Raw genomic sequence first — 21,710 nt, 5'->3', positions numbered from 1 at the left:
TGAGGAAAACAGCCAGGTTAATACATCTTTCCCATGCCCCTCTATAAAGAGCAGAAAAAAAGCAGGCAAGGGCAGGCGGCATCCCACACCGGGCATCAGGCTGCCCTGAGGCTGCAAGATGGCTTGCTCCTTAGTGGGATGCTATAGCCATTCACATTTCCTGCTCAGCAGACAATCAGAATGGTACAAATACAACAGGATTGGACAAATGTTTTCAATAAGAATTGGTGAAACAACATGGGGACCTATTACAGATAGAGCACACTTTTCCTGTTTCCACCACGGTGCACCTTTCAGGAGGTGCACCTGGTGCGAACAGGGAAAATGTGCCCTATTATGTTGAATGCACTGCCCTCTGGGCAGCCATAAACTGGCGCTACCCCCAGGGCAGCGCATTCATGAGAAATACAGAGCAAAGGTTTAAAAGATGATCGATGTTTATCTGTACAAGCGGCAACCCACCTGCAAGGGGAGGTCTGGAGGGCCGATAGGACCCCCTTTCATCCCTCCAGAGGGCTGTCCTTAGGAGGCACAATGAAAATATGCCACCTTTTTGTGGTGCACTTCCAGTGAGCCTCTTGAGGGCATGCTTGCCTCCGCACTCATGTTGGTAATACGGCATGGGTGCAGAGGAAAAGAGTTCCCTCATTTGCATGGGGCGACACCCCCATGCAAATGAGGGAACGCCCACTAATGATAGCGCTGGCACTACATATGTGCCAGCGCTATCTGTATTACAGAAGGGGCCGCACAAGCAATTGCGGACCCTTCTGTAAAACCAAAGTGCCCCTAAAGCGCACATAGCAGGCACAAATGCCTGTTGCACCCCTGTGGAACTTCTGTAGTACGGCCCCAGGAAACGTATTATGGAAAGTGCCCTGGGGGTGCAATGGTCATGTACGCCAACTTTGTGCTCTCCCGGTGCACTTTGGTATTACAGAAGGGGCCACAGACGCTTGTGCGGCCCCTTCTGTAATACAGACAGGGCTGGCTGGCAGCACTCTCATTTTTTATTTTTTTTTGCAGAGTTTTATATAGCGCGAACTTGACCCGAATCCAATCGGGTATCAGAGCGCTTTACATAGCACCAGTTACGTTACATGAGGACACACATTCATATTTTGTTAGGCACGGGGAGATTAAGTGATTTGCCCAGAATCACAGGATGTTCAGCGTCATTACCGAGACTCAAACCCAGTTCCCCAGGTCCAAGGTTGAGCGCCCTAGCCGTTAGGCTAACTCCTCTCCCCATTTGCATGAAGGCAGGTCGCACTGTAAGTGTGCCCCCTGATGGCACCTCTCTGGAAGGGGTCCTGTGGATACCCCAGACATCCCATTGCAAGCTGGTGCAGTCAGTCACTGCACCCACCTGCAAACGTATCTCGTCCCCTTTTAAAAGTGCAGACAGGTTGCCGCCTGCACAGTGAAACACAAGGCGGCCTTGAAGCAGCCGCTCTGTATTTCACTTGAAAGTGCTGCCCTAAGGGCAGCGCATTCAACATAATAGAATGCACTATCCCTATTTGCGCCATGGTGCACACAGGAAAAGCGCCCTCTATCTGTAATAGGGCCCCTGATGATTCAAAAAATCTCACTACAACCAACCTGAACAGTTCCCTTTGTTGACAACATTCTACTGGATTCCTTGCAACCAATCACAATAGCTGTGACCATCCTTCACCTTACTGAACTGCTGTCCTTTTCTTGGAGGGATAGGCAGCCTAGACATGAGGGGTATTCTGTGTTTTGAGAATGAAACAAACACTTCATCAATTAGCATTAATTTGCTTACAGAATAGATTTTAAGGGTTATTAAAAAAACAAAATACTCTCCAGAGATGGAGAAGAGAGAGAACAAAATACCAAATTCTGCTGTATATGGTTTTCATTGGGTAATTTACGCAGGGTCTAATATTTCAGAACTCATGCGTAGGTATTCCATAATCTAGGAGTTAATAGCATATTTTGACATTAATATAGCTATATACCACTGTTGTCGATAATATGAATCTAGCATTAAGCATCCCCCATTTTGAGCTTTAGGTATACTAGAAAGACTTATTAAGAGCGTTAGGCACACCTTGTAAGTGATGGTGTCAGGATCAACCACATCTACAGCATTACCACGCCCACATATTCTTCTGTGAAAGAGAATGATGATGGAAGAAGATCATGAAAAAAGAGAACAGAACTAGTCGGGTTTCTGTGATTGCGAGGAGATGAGGCTTATACTTTGGGTGATATCCTGAATGTTAATGCCAGGTTTAACAGCTGATTTTGGTTGAAGAGAGGGCCTATAAGGATAGTAGTCACTGGAGTATTAGTAGAATTGGGCAGGTGGTAGGGTGAACAGTATGGTACCCATTAGATGGTTGTGCCCTCCCATCGGAGAAGAGAAGGTGTATGGAACGTGTTGTGATTTCTGCTTGTTTGTGGAAATGGACACCCAAGAGCTACTGAGTCAAGGAGTTAACGTATGCTCAAGAAACCTTGGGTAATACTTGGTGGGTATGGGAGAAGAGTGGTGGGCTGGGATTTAAAAGGTATCAGGAGACAAGAAGGGGAGGGGTTTGAGGGCATAAACATAGATGCAATCAGAATCCAGCACATCAGTCACTGCTGACATAATGACACATGGCACAAGCAGGGAGCTGGGGGTGAGGAATCCAAATACTGGCAATAATGAGGAAGGAGGAGCCATGAGTGGGGGGGACGGTGTTGGGATGAAGACCATGTTCCTGTTGAAGGAACAATCGTGGAGCATCAGATTTCTTCAGTTATCCTGGATCATCAACTTTCTGTTTTCGTAGCTAGTCACCCACAAATGGTGGAAAGCCTCAGTAGGTACAATTCCGTAATAGAGAGGTCAGGTCAGGCGTCCAGGGTGAAGATGAAAATGTTGGTTGATCTTCTACAAGGGTCTGTAGGTAGTGGGTTAGAATGTTTGTTTTTTTATATTTTGTGACTGGATTTTAGAATGAAAAGTGGGAGAAAGATTTGAGTGACCCATAAGTGGCACGGAATTAAAAAGTAAGCTAGGATGCTGGCCTCGGGGCTCTCCGGGTAAGAGAGACATAGGCCATTGAAAAATAAAATATTGCTGGTGAGGATGTATGGGGAACATGATTAATGAACTATTTAGAGCTTGGCGTGAACTTAACAAGCCCAAATATATGAAGACCGGGGGAAGTGTGTAAAATAACTGGGGAAGGACATGGTCAAAATCTGATCCTAACAGCAGGCAATCAGAAACTGGGACCTCAACAACTTGAGGCCAGAGTGGAGATCTGGACAATACATACCATTTTACAATGACATCGCACATTTGGCTTTAAAAACAATCCCAATGTAAAACAGAGCTTGTCCATTAGACGTCTGCAATAACAGTTGGATCTAGCAACAAACCACTTTCTGGTCCCAGCAGGCTTGATTATGATGCAGACTAACAGATGTAAGTCCCTTTCATATAAATTATTTTCTTTAGTTAGTGGTACTGAATGCACAGCTGCTTCTATAGAATGGCAAACATACACAAATGGCTATACAAAGGCTGACACATGAGTAAGTCTCAGGATGGCGTAAAAGATTAGCAAAACTAACCTCCACTGCCCGTTCTGGTGTACACTGGCAACTTCTTTGCAACTTCAGACAGAATCTGTTTCTGTGCGTCTGGCCTTTCTTCATTGTCGTACCGCTCCTTGTCTGCATAGGACAGCAGGAACTATAACCGGGGACAATCAGTTAATCAAAAGACACTTTCACCTCGTTCCATTTACCAATGCAGAGACCTGGGGGCATGCTCTGTACTAGCATGCAACACGCGGCTAGAGAGCTATCTAAAGAACAATAAAATGCTGAGGGAGTAAAGCAGTGTTTCAAATATGAAATTCAGCTTCATAAGGAACTGTGCATATAAAATGGGTTCTGGTGTGCCTGGCTGATTTCAATTAGCCAATGTGGGTTGAATGACATGAACTATTATTGATAAGGATAAAACATAGCTATACTAGCATTTGAGAGGAGACAAAATGCACAAGAGAAATTACACCTTGTCAACCAGGGTTAACATAAGATACATTTTAAATGTGGTGTTGCCAGTGCTTGTAGGTACACTGGGGAAGAAACCTGGTCACAGTTGATTCTATCCTATGCGAAATTCAGTATCTGGGCTAGGTTCGGGTCCAATGATGTTCTGTAAGTGTATATTGGCACTAGCTGGTGAGTAGGTTAGTATTCACCCTGGCACTTTTCCTTACCCGATATAAAAATACAGAATCTTAAAATTCCTAAGGAGATTGAGTCCATGGCATGGGATTCAAATAAGTAAACAACCATGGTCTGATTTTGAGTTTGGTGAAAAGGATACTCTGTCACAAACGTGGCGGATATTCCGTCCTCCAACCACAGTAGTCTATTATAGCCTAAACCACTTGTAATAAGGCAGACAGGATATCCGCGACGTTTCGGCAAACTATCCCATCCGCCAAACTCTAAATAAGGCCTTTAGTCTGTACAATATAGGTGCTCCAACTTAATTCCTTTGAAATATATCAATCACATAAATAATGGCCTATTCACCTATTATAGCCACTGGACTGCAGATAGTGCCACGAGTCGATACTTATTGTAGAATGTGTGCAATACAAATGCTAGTAAAATAAAAACAGAAAAGCATGCTTATTCTCGCAAAGATAGCGATCACATATGCCAAGCAAAGTTGGAGCCTCCACTGCGATCAAAGCGTTAGGTATGCATTGAACTGCTAAGAAAACATAACTGTGGTCCTCAGGCATATTCTGAAAATATGTCAGAGACTGGTGGTAAATTCACTGTATTTATAACCAAAAACAACCATTCTTACAGAGTAAAACAGTGCATCAGGCACATAATACCAACTTAACATGACTGAATTTTAATTTAAAGACTAGGAAGATAACTCATGAAATGAGAGGAGTTGGCCTAACGGCTAGGGCGCTCGACCTCGGACCTGGGGAACTGGGTTCGAGTCTCGGTAATGACGTTGAACATCCTGTGATTCTGGGCAAATCAATTAATCTCCCCGTGCCTAACAAAAAAATGAATGTGTCCTTATGTAATGCAACTGGTGCTATGTAAAGCGCTCTGATACCTGTTTGGATTCGGGTCAAGTTCGTGCTATATAAAACTCTGCAAAAAAAATACAAAATCAGCACAGTTCCCAGTTGTGGCTTAGTGCTGTACTGAATTAAATGGCAGCCTTATGTTCACATTTCGTCTTTACAATGTTTTGCTACAATTAAGCAAACAAGAAATGCCTCTCTATTGAATGTGTATTTTTAGTTACGCAGTACTATTTCTGGCAAGAGTACATAATCGTTTAGGGAAAACCTAACATTCAAAAGGAGTGGTGAAGAAGAACTCAGACTTGTGTAAAATATGTCTGCTCAACTGTTATTGTACGTTAGCAGTTTTACACATGTAACATACTTCCCCTGTAGACGATGCTGGCTTTTCAGATGCAGCTCAAAGTCTTCCAGGTTGCCAGGTAGGAAGCACTGCAAGACCTATGCTTCATGAGATACAAGCTCCCACTAAACACCTTAGACCATTATGATCTTAGCTATATGGGATGGGTGAGTCATACCCTGCCAAAGATGACAGCTCCTACTTCAGGATGTGGGGAGGGAGTATCGAGCCTTCATATGTATGGCTCTGACCGCTGAATCTTTCTTCCAACCTAAATGGAATATTACCAAAGCATCTCAAATTAGCACAAATAAGTGCTTTCTTAAACACTGTCTAATGTGTTGGCTAAACTGAAATGTTACTCTTTGAAAATGCATGATCTGAGTCTGCAATACTGAATTCAATCCAGGTCAAAGCAATAATTTGGGGTTTCATCTCAAGGCTTCTTCAAGTCTTGGCTTGTGGTGAGAACGCATAGCCTGGAGCTAATTACTCTTCAATATAATGTGATGTAATTGGCACCTGAAGGACCACGTCAGGCACCAGACTCAGGTCACTAAGTCAAACTGCAATTACTGCTGATGACTGCCACTTACTATCTGCTTTCTCCCAGCTATAGTGACACAAATCAATATTGCACGTGCACCTTTCCAGGCAGTCGGGCTCGCTAGTTACTCCGTTGACTCGGTCTCAACAAGGACACAATATATTAGAATAAAAAACACAAATATTTTCATCATTCAACGTAAAACACACTACTACAAAAGTTGGAAAGGTGATGGTTAGTGGCAGCACCTTTGAAACTGCTACAACACGTCACCTATAATAAATTACAATTTTAGATCAGCAACATGGAGATGCACATTCTTACCTTCTTGGTTGGCTGAGACGGAAGGGTAAAGATAGATTTCCAGTATGTCCACGCAAAAAGCACAAACACGACGTGGAACACTAGGAGGTAGGCGACTGAAATAAAACGTAAAACAAGAAACATGAAGTTCTCTTGTATGATCAAAGGAACGAACCTAAACTGATAGAGTGAGTGAAACGCAAATGTTCGCAGATTTCAGAACCTAAAACTCTTTTGTGCAGTTTTGGACTGAACTTGCTCTACTAACATGACTTTTAGAGGTGATTTTTCTCGAGTACCATTTCTCAAGCACGATACAATATTGTGAACCCATACAGATAAGAACCCTAGCAGTCACTATTACTAAAATTATGACATCTGTGGGCTACATTATGGAGAAGTCACTACCTGCGCGAGAGTACACAAAGTAGTTCCCCTGTCAGACGGGCAGGTAATAGAGAGAACTGTTTCCCCATCTGCTGGTGGGCTGCCTCCTGGTGTTCGAGAGGAGTGCCAAGAGGAAATCTGGAAGCTCAGCAGATGGGGCCATTGTGGTGTCAACACCAGCGGGGTAAGTTTCTGTGGCCCTCTGTCTCCCCGCTTTTGTAGGGACACTGCCACACCATGGAGGACCACTAGGAAAAACACTGTAGCCCTTGGATACAGTATCCATATTACTATACTCATGACAGTGTGAAAGCATCTGTTCCATAATGTAAGGAACATAATTTACCACGACTTATCTTAAAGATCTAATCTTAGTAAGCAGGTAAAAAATAACCAGTAACATCAGACGTTAATGAGCAGCAAAGGCTGCAGACATATCTCACACGTGTGTCTATCATGTGAAAGCGTATGCATTAATTAATATTTAGTTTCAATTCCAAAGTGTAACAAGTGTGTATGAAAATACGCAAACCATACCAAGCAACAGCTACAGGAGGTTTAAATGCTTTATTTTTAATGGCTCTCATGTTCTGATGCAAAACAGTTGGTAGGAGGCCAAGAGACAAAATACATTCTTCAACCGAGGGGAAAAAACCAGAGGCAGAATCAATATCCATTTTATTCTGTGTTTAATCACTGATGTAGTCACAAATGTTCCATTCTTTAAAAATCACTCCCCAAAGGACGATGAATATAACAATATTTGATAGTTGTCAAAAACAACCAGACTTGTAACATGCAAAGCGACAGAGCTTAGTTTCTGAGAAGTGAATCTACGGGGCCGATTTCTAGCTTGGCAGTAAAGATACTCCACCGCAACGCCGACAGAGTATCCTTAACGGCAAGATAATGGTCCACCCATCCGATTTATATGTGGACGGACCAATGGTGTAACCATGGCGGAGACTACTCCGTCTCCCCATTGTTAGACCCCTCCAATGGCCTGAAGGAGTAAGGGCTGTCTGAGATTAGGCTATATGTCCTTCCGCCCAATTAGGACAAGGATTAAAACATTTTATGTTAATATTCTATCCATATTTAAAATGCTTGTGAATTGTTTTAGAGTTTTTACTGGGAAAATAATGAACAAGCCAATTTCCAAATACCTGGTAAAGTCATTGGCCAGTACAAAAGTGGGAAATGTGAAATTTGAACCAAAATATATCACTTAAGCATTCACTGAGCTCCTTGTTTCTACCTATCTTTTCTCCATAATGTGAAAAAGTATGCCATTAAAAAATGTAAAGCTTCCCATTATTCAGCACTATATTGAAATTGTATAAAAATATCGAATTAACACTGCGTGAGTCTTAAATTCATGATAAAGCTTCTCACATCTCAGTTAATCTGCTTGAGAAAATGTGTAGCGTGAAGTGTATTCACTGATGTTTTTAATTCCTTCCTGTTCCGGTTACAACTAGAGATCACACAAACTGAAAACGTAGATATGCCTTCACCACTAAGGAATGTGATAATAAAAGACTTTAATGGAAGACTGTTGATTTTTTTAAGCCCTGGTAATATGCATGAAAGACCTCCTGTAGTTTAGTTGCAAGGTTTAAAAGTCTGTGTGGTTGGAAGTCAAAGTGTGTCAACGGGGTCCAGGGAAGATTAAAGGTACCTTACTGGACTAATGTGCCTGAGAGTGTAATAATAATGGGGACATTGTTAGGACTGAAACGTTTTTTAACATGAGTGCACATTAAGCAACAAACCAAAATAGATGCAGTGGATACCACCTATAAACTATATATACAGAATACATTCCCGATTTACCCTTTATGAGGGCCAATTTTGACTGAATGCATCACACTATTTTATAGTATTTGTACAATACCGCAAAACACCAACCACTAGCATACAGGTAAACGGGGGAAGAATTTGGAAGGGAAGGGATGAGAGAAAGCAAAGGAGTACGGTAAAGAGAGGGACACACATAAAAAGATAGAAAGGTAACACCCCTTCAAAACAAGCATTGGCATAGCCAATAGGTCTCGCCCTTGGGACCTTATAAGTGTTTCGCCATGCAACGGTTGATGTTGTTGCACCAAGGATATTGTGCAGCATAACTAAGTACTTATAAGGTCCCAAAAGTGAGACCTATTGGCTATGCCAATGCTTGTTGATTGTAGACTAAGATTTTGCTCTATTAAGAACTTGAAAAACAAAACGGATGCTTTTGTGCCATTTTTTCTCAGCCTTCACTTCCTCCTGTTTGTGGTGGAAATGGCAAAACGTTTCGAAATGTGTACTAAATATCTTTTCCAAAATTGAACACAAAATGCTCTGCGGTTGCTTTCACTAGATAAGCCATTGGTCTTGGCATCTCTACCTTTTGAGATCTGTCTAAAAGTACTGAAAATACATTTTCTGACATTTGCTTTCCTTCCTTTTAACTATCTATTTCTGCCTTAGTAAATTGCCAAGCTTTAACACATTCTTTACATACACCTGAGTATCTTCGCCGAAACATTCCATTCCTGTGAGCTTCCCAAACAGGTTATACATGGGTTTTTGAAATCCTGCTGCCTCTGACAGCAGGTTATTAAGTGTCGTGCCAAATTACCCACAGAAGTAATGAATGGGAAGTACTTTCATGGGTTTAGATGGAGCGTGACGTGATGGTATGTGGATGATTAATTCAGTTGAAAATACTGCTGCCTTTTCAGGAGTGTTGCCCCTCTGTTTGTTTCAGAGGAGGTGATGATCCACAACCACATTGTGTTTCATATTCCTGAAATCAAAGTAAATAAAGATTTTGCTTGACATCCTTCCTACACGCCTCTGCGGTATGAACCCACAGCCTGTAGCTTCAACACTTCATCACTTACGTCTCAATGTTTCCTAACTTTTAATGCTTCGGGCATCGTTGGCAAAGCCAATAGTACTGACTTGTAGGTGTAATGTTACCTGTTATATCATATATCTGGATACAATGACAGACAGCAAAATACAAGTCGGGCGGCACACTATGCTAACCACAGATTTTAGCCCCTTAATTACATTGGCCACGCCCCTTTGAGAGACCCCCAGTTTTTTCATCCCACTTAAAGCCCTGACTGTAGCCCATGAGGTTAATTGAAAGTAGAGGATCAGAGCCAGTGTTTCAGTTTTCCCACTAAATTTGCTCCAGTGGGGCTGTTGGAGAGTTACTCTTTGCCTTGATTGATGAGCTTGGACCTTTAGAACTGCTCAGTCGCTTTACAGCTTTGGTGCCCGTTTCGCTGCATGTTAAAGAGGCTCCGTGGGGGTAATTTAGCAGATAAGCGCTTTCTCAGCTCATCCTTCCTTATGGAAACCCTGCTTTAAAATAAAAGCGTTCACCACCTCCAGTACAGATCCTATACATAGCGCAGATCACCTTGGTAATTAACTAAAAATATGTGTATCTGCCTCTTTAGAAACAAGTTCTTCGCAAGTTTTTTCATACAGAAGAAGGTGTGAACTTTTCCAAATTTCTTTTGCAGCCTGGCTTTTGTGACTATACTGAAGGAGAAGTGATCGCTTCCCAGCCGTGGGAGGGCTGCGATTCAGCGCCCTGGAAGCTGTTGTCCTGAAACACAGCTTAGCTGAGCAGCAGAAGGAATTCAGGAATCCGATGTGGAACTGCCTGAGAAAGCATCAAGTATGAGGTGGGGGTGGAAGAGCGAGCGAAGAGAGATGAATGAATGAATGAATGAAATTATATTTATATAGCGCGTAGCTACCCGGAGGCCTCCTAGCGCTTATGGACGACAAAGAGCAGAAAAAAAGAAAGGGTTACTGGAAAGCTGAAAGAAAAAGGTAGATCTTAAGGTGTTTGCGGAAAAGAGCAATATTGGGTTCGCTACGGAGCGTGAGTGGGAGGGTGTTCCAAAGATTGGAGGCATTCAGAATGAAAGACCGTCCGCCCCATTTTGCTCTACGGACTTTTGGGGGCGCGGTAAGGAAGGTGTTACTGGACCGGAGAGACCTGGTCGGTTGATAAGGCACGATCAAAGATTGAAGAATTTGGGGGCCGTGTTTCCAGAAAGCTTTGTGTGCCAGGCACATGGCTTTGAACTGGATCCTGGCGCGGATGGGCAGCCAGTGCAAAGACATCAAAGCGGGTTTGGCTGACTGTCTACGGGGGATCTGTGCCAAATGACGTGCCGCACAGTTTTGAATCACCTGTAGTTTATTTAAGGTTTGATTGGGGAGCAGGAGATGAAAAGGAAAGCAAAACTAGCGCTGTGAAAATCAGAGCCAGTCCTCGTAATGCACTTAGATCTGCTAATCAGCATTTATTATATATTCCCAGGATCCATAAAGTTCGATTAGGTGGAGCAGCTGCGAGGGCAGGCACAGTCAGCAGTTCCCCTCTGCTCTGAGGTCTGGCTCTGCTGTGAGGCGGCTGGAGCCCCGTTCAGCAACAAGCGCGGCCATGCTAATTACAAACAGATGGCCCCTGCGCCGCTGCTCGCTCCCACAAGGTGTCGGCCCTGGCATGCACAAGTTTGTAAAAAAATTGCAGACCGATTCCAACAGGTCATTTCCTAGAGCAGCGCATGTGCACCGCCTAGGCGAGACCTAACAACTGCGTAAATGTGACTTTTCCCCAGATGCCTATAACATATGATTGTTAAGGGGACTTGGGCATAGCAATTTAAGAAATTGTGTCCCCACTAACAATGTATAAAGAAAAAACACGAGCTTCTGTGGGTGCCTTGAGCCCATTCAATATAAATTGCTCCACCTCTGTATGCAAAACTACAACTTGTTGGTTACTCCTCACTGCTGAAATACCTACACACAAGTGCGCCTTACGTAACTTCTGAATTTGTTGATGCTTAGCTATTTTAAGATCACCGTAGTCTGCGAAAAGCTTTTGACCTCCACAAGTAAGGATCCCTTCGGTGATTCTACCTCACATGATGTGGACCAACATTCCCTTCAACATCAGAACAGCACCAACCCTCCTACAATTCAGGACAAATAATCTGAAACTCACCTCAACGAACACTGCCTCAGATAGGCCGACTTCTCACCTCTTCCAATAGCCCCACCTCCTCCCACTGTCCTCTATAGGGCTACATGCCCCACTGGGGATGACCCCATGTACAACGCAGCACAGTTGCTAGCTGGCTAGGTCTGCGCTTCAGAAATATTAAAACAAAACAAAAACAGCTTTTACAAATAAGGCTCTACTCTGTGACAGCCCTCTCTCTACACTTATAAACCTCTTGAGACTAGCTGAGTGGAAGACACACCTCTACTTTAAGCAGTCTCTGTTAGATAACAAAGGGGAACAAAAAAAGAAACTGTTCTTTTTGGGGACCTGAGCATGTAGCCCTGGCCAGCTGAAATCTCTTTACCTGTGCCCAGATACGCAGCTGCATCAATCGTGTTTCAGGATTTCAAATCAAATCACCGTGGCACACTGTTTCTGGACATTCATCGGGTTTAGCAGTATTTGTTTGCTTTGTTTCAAACAAGGGATGATACATCTTAAATATTATACTTAGGTCTTATAAAACAATCTTGAATACATTTAGTGTTAATGCAGATTAGTTTCCAGAAACGGTGTGCTAGGTTTGAAATAATCAAACAGGACTTAACATTTTATTTAGGGCAGCTTTGAAATGTGTTGAAAGGGCAATAAACCGAGTGTGAGACACTTATAATCAGAGAGGCTGCCGCATAATCTTTGCAAGAGAGATAATTATGATCTAATTGGCCATAACTGGAGGCTCTGTCTGAATTAATTGGTCCCATCTATGCTGGAATTGGGAAAAATGTACTCTGGATGCCCATACATTTTACGTCAAGGTGTGATGGAGGAGAAGGGGTGGAGTCAAACATCTATTTTTTTTAAATATGCTGCAAAGAAATTGACAATAGGGAGATATGTGACAATAAATCTGTTCTAGCTGAAGTAAATGGCTACAAAGAGGCTGCATTTCAAAATATGTCACAGGGTTAAGAGCAGTGCACGCCTACTGCAGATATCTTTGTGTCCCCAGCGATATTCAAGGGATTATAATATTAACAGTGTTTTGTCCAGTTATAGTTTTGTTTCATAAAGTAGCATAGAGGGTCAATGTGCTCGCTGCAAAGTACATTGTGTAACATGCAGATCACAGATTCGTATTTCATGTAGATAGGTAAGTGGGTTACTGCTTTTGACACAGAGATTCTTTTGTTACCTCCAGTTCATAAGTTGCAGTCCTCATATAGCTCAGTGAGATATGAACTGACATCAAGCAGCTGCAAGTCGTGGGTTTAGATCTTTATTATTATTATTTACTTTTGTTAGTCTATGCTTGCCAAAAGGGTTCGTCTATGCTTGCCAAAAGGGTTCTTCTATGCTTGCAAAAAGGGTTCCGTTGGGTAGTCATAAAGTCTTATTAGTACAGGAAAACCCAACACTGCTTTACGTTTTTAAATCCTGCCTCTGTGTTTTTCTTTATCATGCATATAAGTCAAAGTATGGACGATATGGCACTCCAACATTTTATGACCCTCGTTGTCTTTTGTAATTTACTGAACATTGATTTACAAAATTGTATGAGTTCTTTTCTCTCTGGGTATGATCTAAATTGCTCTGACACATACACTGGGATGATTAGTGCTATAAAAGAATTAAATAAAAAAGAAAGAGTAAGTGCCAATTAAATCTTTGTTTGTGTAATTATTCATACACACAGATATAACCGTCATTCTTACACTGCATGGACATCTCTTACAAAAGGGGTTTGAACAAAGTATAAAACCTGCCCCAAAATCATCCTTGTGAAACGATAAGCGGTGCATCTTTATTTCCTTCCATTCCATTGGCATCTATGTGTTAGGCTCCAGGTGGCTCCCAGCCAGTGATGCTCAAACACAAGAAGGGCTGATAGCCCCTTAAATCAGGACTTCGTTTTAGACCCGGCTGGAAGTAAAAATATGAAAGCACCCTCGCCACCTACGAGTTGCTGCTCCGAACAGAAAGCAGGCAACGTGAGGGCACTGCTGAATTGTGTCCAGGTGTTGGAGAATTACACCAAGACAGATTCAGCGTACTTCCCTGGGTCGGCCCGATGTGGTTCAGAAATAGCTAGCTGAATTTGAATCTCCACCCCACACTGGCTGCCATCCCGTCAGCAACAGGGTGCAACTGAAGCCTAGCTCAAACAAGCATTGGCAAAGCCAATAGGTCTCGGCAATGCCCGAGCTATCGGCCTTGTCAACAATGTGAATGTCTTTTAGCCATGTTGTCTAGCAGCTAATCTGCTGCTCAGCATTGCTGAAAGTTACTGAAAGCCCAAAATCACAGGATGTTTAGCCCCCATGTTGAGTTTATTGTCTTGCCCCTCCTAACACAAAAAAGCTCTATGATGTGGCCTGCGCTGGCCGTAGCGTAGCACTTTTTTCAGAGACTTTCAGACATGTAAAATGTCTTTGTTCCAGGCACAAGAGCACAAGTGCCTGGAACAAAGACACGGCTGGCGCGGGCAGCTCCTGAACGTTGGATTAGGATCGACCTTGGGCGATTGATTCACCCTTAACAAGGAGCTGGTAGCATTCGATATTCCATACATGTGACACCTTAATTTTCATATGGACTACCCACCATTTGGGGGCAGTGACCAGACCATACCTACTTACACCTAACATAGGTTGCCCCTTCCTCCCCTGTCCTGATGAAGACCCGTCAGCTGAGGTTGTGAATTGCTCTCAATGTACCAGGGTCGAAACGTGGACATTCACCCCGCACGTGGGCCTGTACCCCTTCCTTTCCCCAGTCTGTCCATTTCACAGATGATGTTTCTCTGTGCACCTCGTTTGAAAGAAATATGAACAATATCTGAAACAACCTATATGGGGCAGGCCCTAATAAGGAACTGGTCTTAATACAAACTAAAGCCATTCCCCGGTTTAAAATTTATTACAACTAAGTCTTGCTTGGATGTAATTTTGAATCCCCTTTTCTCTCTACTTTATCTGTCTCACACATGAGCACATCTTCTTTTCCCTCCCTCTTTGGAGCAACCTTTATATCTAATGAATATTAGATTTATTGAATATGACAATTTATACAGCTAAGGAGTACCTGTACCTGTACCTTGAATCAATCAGTGCCATTGTATTTGTTGAGTGTGTGCTTATTGTGTCTATTTTCTTTTGTGGAATTCATATGTCCTATATGACCATTTGCAAATCATATGCAATTGTAATGTGTCTTTCAAACTAAAAATATTGAACAATTCAATTTGTATATACATTGGTCCAGGACCGACGGTTTTGCTATACCTAGGGGGACTGAAGCATAAGAATTCCAGTTTGGAAAGATACTCTATTAGCGGGTGCCAAAGATGGGAACATTTCTTGTGGTGAAGGAGAGGGTGTTCAGTTATGCATTCCATGGCCAATGTTTGCCACAATCTCTGGAACCACACTGCTATAGAGAGGGGCTCAACATTCTTCCAGAAAATGCAAGTCGTCGTTTCGTGGCTCCGGAAATGATTCAGATTACTGCCCAGTCCACGTGGGCAGCCCAAGGATCAGGGCAGCAGGATCTGCCAGGATGGCGTAGCCCAGAGTGCCTTTAATGTGTTCCAGAACCTTTTCCCAGTATCTTTGGATTAGCGACCAGTACCATCAAATATAGAGGAACCTGCCTGCATCTTGGTGACAGGACCAGCACGGTGTGGGGGAGTTGGTGAAGATGCAAAAAAGCCTGGCGGGTGTCAGGTAACATTAGAACATAACTTTCAAGAGTGTTTTTAACAAAACGTATTGAAATCACATTTAATTTTGTTTCGGTCGCAGAAAGGGGATTACCTTTTTCTAGAGGATTCACCAACGTCACTGCAAAAAACCAAAAAGAAACAGTCTTTATTACACATCCCTTAAAACGATGTGTTTTGCACTCATCAATTTCTTCTAGACACTCCTTACAATAGAAGCAAAAACTAGAAGATTCAGATATAAAGCACTTCAGTTTAAACCACAAGATTTGCAACAGTAAAGAAGTATATAAATAAATTTGATTGGTCCCTAGAGCCAGATTCATGTACTGGAGGCCATCTAGGAATGGTTTTTGTTTTCAGAAAGATGGAAGCTGTTGTATTGATGAGCATGAACGGCCATCTTGGATTGGGGTTTCTGAAAGAAAAAGCATGGTGGCCAGTGTGTATGTCTGCATAATGTTGCCCTGGCACCCATTTCGGTTTTTATTTTTAAGTTCACCTTACAGTTTGGAGATGGCTGACAGACATTTTCAACAGTGATAAAATCACAAACAAACTGTTGAGGCAGGAAATCATGACTCACTCGAAACTTCAGCTTCTCCTGAGTCAAGCACCCTCCCAACACTCGACAACGGTAATAGAGGGGGGGGAGGGTATGTGTGTGTGTCTGTGATCGGCCCTCTATATCCATTGGTCTAATTAATAATCATTCACAATTGACTTCGACGCCAAAATAGCATGTAACATGGGATCAGCCCCCTTTAGCCACTAGCTCTCTTTCCTGTGAGCGAGGCATTTTGTTTGCAAATTGTGCACAATGGGTCAAAACGTGGTGCACTTCAGTGCCAGGTTTTGTAGAGCAATATTACCGCTGTAATGCGTATTTTTTTTAAAAAAACTTTTATTGCAAACAATTGCAATCCTTAGGCTGCTGTATTTTTTTACTTTTAAACTTTGCCTATTGCATGCTTGCACAAGCATTACAGGCTTGGCAAGGCCAGAGATATAAGCTTCGCCAACGCTGGTAGCAAGTGAGCCTCTCTGGGGAATAAATGTTTAGCAAAGTTCGTTTGTTTCTCCAAATTGCATTTGATTTGAATGCTAACTTTTCTGCGTCTCTTATTCATTCACAAATATTTTTAAAAATGTATTTTTAAATGTAGTCTGAAGAACGGGTCATTGAAGAATTGAAAGTTAATATTTTGTGCCAACTTGACATATTTTTCAGTACGATTCGAAACATGGCGTTTTTAATTCTTATTACCGAGTGTGTCAAAGGTCAGCACAACAGTTCACTATAAAAATGAACTTAATGGAACAAATGTCGGAAGGAGCTTGCTAGGTAATCTTAAACTGGACAGAAAAGAGTTGATTGCCCTGACCATTTTATTTTTCGTGGTCCTGAAAGCTCTTGACTGTAATCCTCAAAGCTCTGCCAGCAAAGATCTCAGGGCTCAGTCAAACTGAGAGCCCAGTTCACAAATCTCTATTGTTGAGTAGTGGCATCTTACTCCTGACGTAGGTGTGCCCTCCTCTCGAAATTTCAGAGGACACGCTTAATCAAAAAAGGGCTTTTATTTGCCACATGATTTCTACATATACATCGAAAAACACAAATTAAAGGCCCTGAAAACACAATCTGTAGAGTACAGTGGCACAGAGTAGAATGGTGTAGAGTGTCTTAGAAAGGTGTGGATTGGCATGGAGTACAGTGGAGTGGTGTAGAGCAGAGTAGACTGGTGTAGAGTGCAGTGGCATAAAGTGCAGTGGTGTGATGCAGTGTAGAATGCAGTGGCATAGAGCAGAGTGGTGCAGAGTAGAGTGCCGTGGAGTGAGGTGGTGTACAGTGCGGAAGTGCAGAGTTGCGCAGAGTAGAGTAAAATGGCGTAGAGTGCAGTGGCAAAGAGTGGTGCAGAGTGCAGTGGCATAGAGTGCAGTGGCGTAGCGTGGTGCAGAGTAGAGTGGCACAGAGTGCAGTGTTGTAGAGTTTAGTAGCACAGTGGTGTAGAGTGGTGTAGAGTACAATAGAATGCAGTAGTGTAGAGTGGTGCAGAGTAGAGAAGAGTGGCGTAGAGTACAGTGGCGTACAGTAGAGTTGTGCAGAGCAGAGTGCAGTGGTGTAGAGTGGCATAGAGTGCAATGTTGCAGAGTAGAGCAGCGTAGAATGCAGTTGCGTACAGTAGAGTTGTGCAGAGAAGAGCACATTGGAGAAAAGTGCAGTGGCGTAGAGTGCAGTGGCGTAGAGTAGAGTGGTGTAGAGTAGAATGGCATAGAGTGCAGTGGCGTAGAGTGTTGTAGAGTGCAGTGGCGTACAGTAGAGTGGTGCAGAGTACAGTAGAATGGCGTAGTGTGCAATGGTGTAGAGTAGAGTGGTGCAGAGTACACTAGAGTGGCATAGAGTGCAGTGTTGTACAGCAGAGCAGAGCAGAGAGGCATAGAGTGGAGTGGCAGAGTGGCGCAGATTGGTGTAGAGTGGAGTGGCACAGAGTAGAGTGGAGTGTCAAATAGAGAAGTAGAGTGGACTGGTGTACAGTGCAGTGGTGCAGAGTAGAGTGGTGCAGAGTAGAGTGCAGTAGTACGGAGTGCAGCAGTGTAGAGTAGTGCAGCAGTGTAGAGTAGTGCAGAGTAGAGTAGAGTGGTCTGTAGTGAAGTGAAATACGGTGCAGTGGTGTACAGTAGTGCAGAGTGGAGTGTGGTATAGTGCACTTGGGTAGAGTGCAGTGGAATAGAGTGGTGCAGGGTACAGTGGAGTGTCGCAGAGTGCTGTGGCATAGAGTAGACCGGTATAAAGAGCTGTGGTCAGTGCTTGCTGGTGACAGCAGTGAAGTACAGCAGCACAGAGCAGGGTGGTGCGGAGTGGCATTTAGTGCAGTGGTGAACAGTGAAGTGGCGTAGAGTACAGTGGTGTAGAATAGAGTGGCGTAGAGTGCACTAGCATAGAAAAGAGTTGTGTACAACGTAGTGGTGTATAGTACAGAGGCATAGATTGCAGTGGAATAGAGTTGAATGGTGCAAAATAGAGTAGAGTGAACTGGAGTGCAGTGTTGTACAATGCAGCACCCTACAGTAGAGTGGTGCAGAGTGGAGATAAGTGGCGTAGAGTGGCCTGAGTGTAGTGGTGTGGTATACAGAGACTGGTGCAGTCACATCTCTCCACATCTCAAACAACTCCATTGGCTCCCAGTCGCAAGAAGGATTGAATTCAAGGCCCTAACAATTGTGTTTCGTGCCAACCAGGGCAGGGGCCCTTGCTATCTGAGGAAGAGACTTTGCCCATACCACCAGGAGCGGTCCTTAAGATCCAATCACCAAGGCTACCTCACTGTCCCTCGCTTCCCCAAAACTAGGCAGGGGGGGCAGATTGTTTTTAGTGGGAACCACCAAAATGTGCAATGACTTGCCACCGCACTTACACATGTTAAACTCGGAGCAGGAGTTCAGAAAGACTTTGAAAAACTGGCTCTTTAAGCTAAGAGATTAGCTGCCTTGTCCCTCTTCTCTACTGTCTTCCGCGTTAGTGACAGGACACCTCGCTCGAGGTAGCTGTGCGCTTCACAAATGTCCTTTATTATTATTATTAAAGTGGCATAGAATGCAGTGACGTAGGGTAGAGTGGTGTACTGCAGAGTGTCATAGAGTGCAGTAGCATATAGTGTAGTGGTGCAGAGTACGGTCGAATGGCATAGAGGGCAGTGGTGTACAGTACAGTGGTGCAGAGAGGATCACAGTAGCGAAGAGTGCATTAGCATAGAGTGGAGTGACACACAGTATTGTGGAGTGGCGTAAATTGGCAGAGTGGAGTGGATTACAGTAGAGTGGACTGGTGTAGAGAGCAGTGGTGCAGAGTAGAGTGCCGTGGAGTACAATAAAGTGGTGTAGACTAGAGTAGACTGGTGTTGAGTGTAGTAGTGTACACTGTAGTAGGGTAGAGTCATGTAGAGTAGAGTAAAGTAGCGTTGTAGGGTAGAGGGCAGTGGAGTAGAGTGCTGCAGAGTACAGTGGAGTGGCGTATAATGCAATGGCATAGAGCAGAGTGGTATACAGATTTGTGGGCAGTGCTTAATTTGAGCCGGTGAGTGTCAGTGGCAGCCACAGGCGCATATTTTTGGTGACCAGTACTTATTTTGCCACGTCAAATATTTGCTGAATGCAACAGAGCGAAAGTACAAAAAAAATGTAAACACAAAGGAAGAGAAAGACGGCAAAACCATCACAAAGAGATAAAGCAGGAACTGCAAGAGCATGGAAAAGGGACAGGGATTGCCTGGAAGCGGATTAAAGACTACCAGCCTTGGTATTTAACGTGCCAACATTTAATTGCATTGGCCGTCTGCTTCTGATCAGAGCTTCGGGCACAAGCACTCTTGCTCACAAATTAAACCCTGGCTGTGGCGTACAGTGCAGTGGCAGACAGAGGAGTGGCGTAGAGTACTGCAGAGTAGAGTGGTACAGAGTTCAGCGCCGTAGATTATATGACATACATTACAGTGGAGTGGTGTAGAGTAGAGTAGAGTGCAGTGGCGTGAAGTACAGTGACACAAAGCAGGGTGGTAGAGCAGAGTGGCATACAGGGCTGTAGTGTAAAGTGGCGTATAGTGCACTGGGGTAGAGTGCAGTGGAGTAGAGTGGTGCAGAGTAGGGTGCAGTGGCAGGCTCACGCTGAATTGATTTTCAGAAAAAAACTGAAAACTTGGTTGTTACGGTACTCAGCTTCCTAGCACTGGGACACTTCACGTAAAGTAACCACGCGCTTTACAAGTGACAATATCATTATAATTGTATAGACTGGTGTAAAGTGTAATGGTGTATAATGCAGTGGCGTAGAGTAGTGTGAAGTAGAGTAGAGTGGTGTTAAGTGCATTGGTGCAGAGTAGAGGGGCGAAGAGTGGTGCAAAGTAGAGTAGAGTGTTGTGGAGGGCAATAGCGCAGAGTAGCATTTTGCAGAGTAAAGTAGAGTGTAGTAAAGTACAGTGATGCAGAAGAGTGACAGAGTGCAGTGGTGCAGAGTAGAGTGCAGAGGCGTAGAGTGGTGCAGAACAGAGTACAGTGGCATAGAGTGCAGGGGTGTGGAGTAGAGAGGCACAGAGTAGAGTGGCATAGAGTGCATGGCATAGAGTGGTGTATAGCAGAGTGGTAAAGAGTAGGGTGCTGCAGAGTGCAGTGGCACAGAGTAGAGTGCAGTGGAATAGAGAGGAGTGGTGTAGAGCGGTGCAGAGTAGATTGGAGTAGGGAGGCATAGAGTAGAGTGGTGCAGAGTAGATTAGAATGCCGCAGAGTAGATTAGAGTGGTGTAGCATGCTGTTATGTAGAGTAGAGTGGCTTAGAGTGCAGTTGTGCACAGTATAGAGGTGTAGAGTGCAGTGGTGCACAGTAGAGTAGATTGGCATACAGTGCTGTTGCGTAGACTAGTGTGGTGCAGAGAAGAGCAGAGTGGCATAGAGTGCAATGGCGTAGAGTAGAATGGTGTAGTCTCACCTCAGTAGCCAGACTAAATTAACTATAACTCGTCCCTCTACTCAATTAGTCAATCAATCAAGGTTCTATAACGAAACTACTCACTCGGTAGGGTCACAAGGTGCTGATCTCTATACATTTACTCACCTCTATACATTTTATTTACATTTTAAAAAATTACATTTTAGTGGTATCGTGGACCTTTCTCAATAATCTCAAGAAAGTACTGCGGTACATGTAAACTTTTTAAAAACATATAAAATCAATACAAATAATTTTCCGCACGTCTACAGAGTTTGCTCAACTGTCTCATGCCTTACAAAAAGACTAATAATCTAGTATTCACATTAAAACACGAGAGCAAATGCAAACTGTGGTCAGAACAATATGGCTTCCTTTTTATTTTGTAAGGGCTTTGTTTGATAATTCTGCTTTTCGTTGTCACTATATGCCACGGTATACTGCGACTCAATATATAACTGGGTTTTTGCCCCATATTACTTAAAAACTACTGAACAAATTCAAATCAGATAAAAAAAATTACCCTTTCCACACCATAATCTATATCCCTGCAAAATATATTGTAAATCCGTTCAGACATTTTGTCACTATGTCTAAGAAAGTCTATGGAAAATGCACTAGTGGAAAAATGTGTTTTGAGTTCCTCCTGTTTTTCTTTGTCACCCACTTAACTAAACAGCACAAAACTTTGCACCGTCAGCCATAGTAGAAAAAAATAATAAGTCTACACAGTTTTATAAAGATTCATCAAACAGGAAAAAAGTTATTAGCAAGCAAAAATCTAAGAAATTCCTATCTCT

The 21,710-nt window shown here is 43.3% G+C and overlaps 1 protein-coding gene across 2 annotated transcripts in view; it reads right to left on the bottom strand.

Annotated features, from left to right (window-relative positions):
• Positions 1-21,710, bottom strand: part of ZDHHC15 (zDHHC palmitoyltransferase 15) — a 189,775-nt gene that overhangs the window by 129,740 nt on the left and 38,325 nt on the right. The window contains exons 2-4 of one of the 2 annotated variants that reach the window (XM_085608240.1): positions 15,527-15,553; positions 6,317-6,411; positions 3,601-3,721 (exon numbers count right to left, since the gene is read on the bottom strand). In XM_085608240.1, the coding sequence (XP_085464366.1) occupies positions 3,601-3,721; positions 6,317-6,411; positions 15,527-15,553 (243 nt within the window). The remainder of the gene's footprint in view (positions 1-3,600; positions 3,722-6,316; positions 6,412-15,526; positions 15,554-21,710) is intronic. The other variant, XM_085608241.1, reaches the window with a different exon arrangement.

Source organism: Triturus cristatus, chromosome 5_2 (assembly GCF_964204655.1).
Source record: "Triturus cristatus chromosome 5_2, aTriCri1.1, whole genome shotgun sequence".
Lineage (NCBI taxonomy): Eukaryota > Metazoa > Chordata > Amphibia > Caudata > Salamandridae > Triturus > Triturus cristatus.
This window is presented reverse-complemented; position numbering and strand designations above follow the sequence as displayed.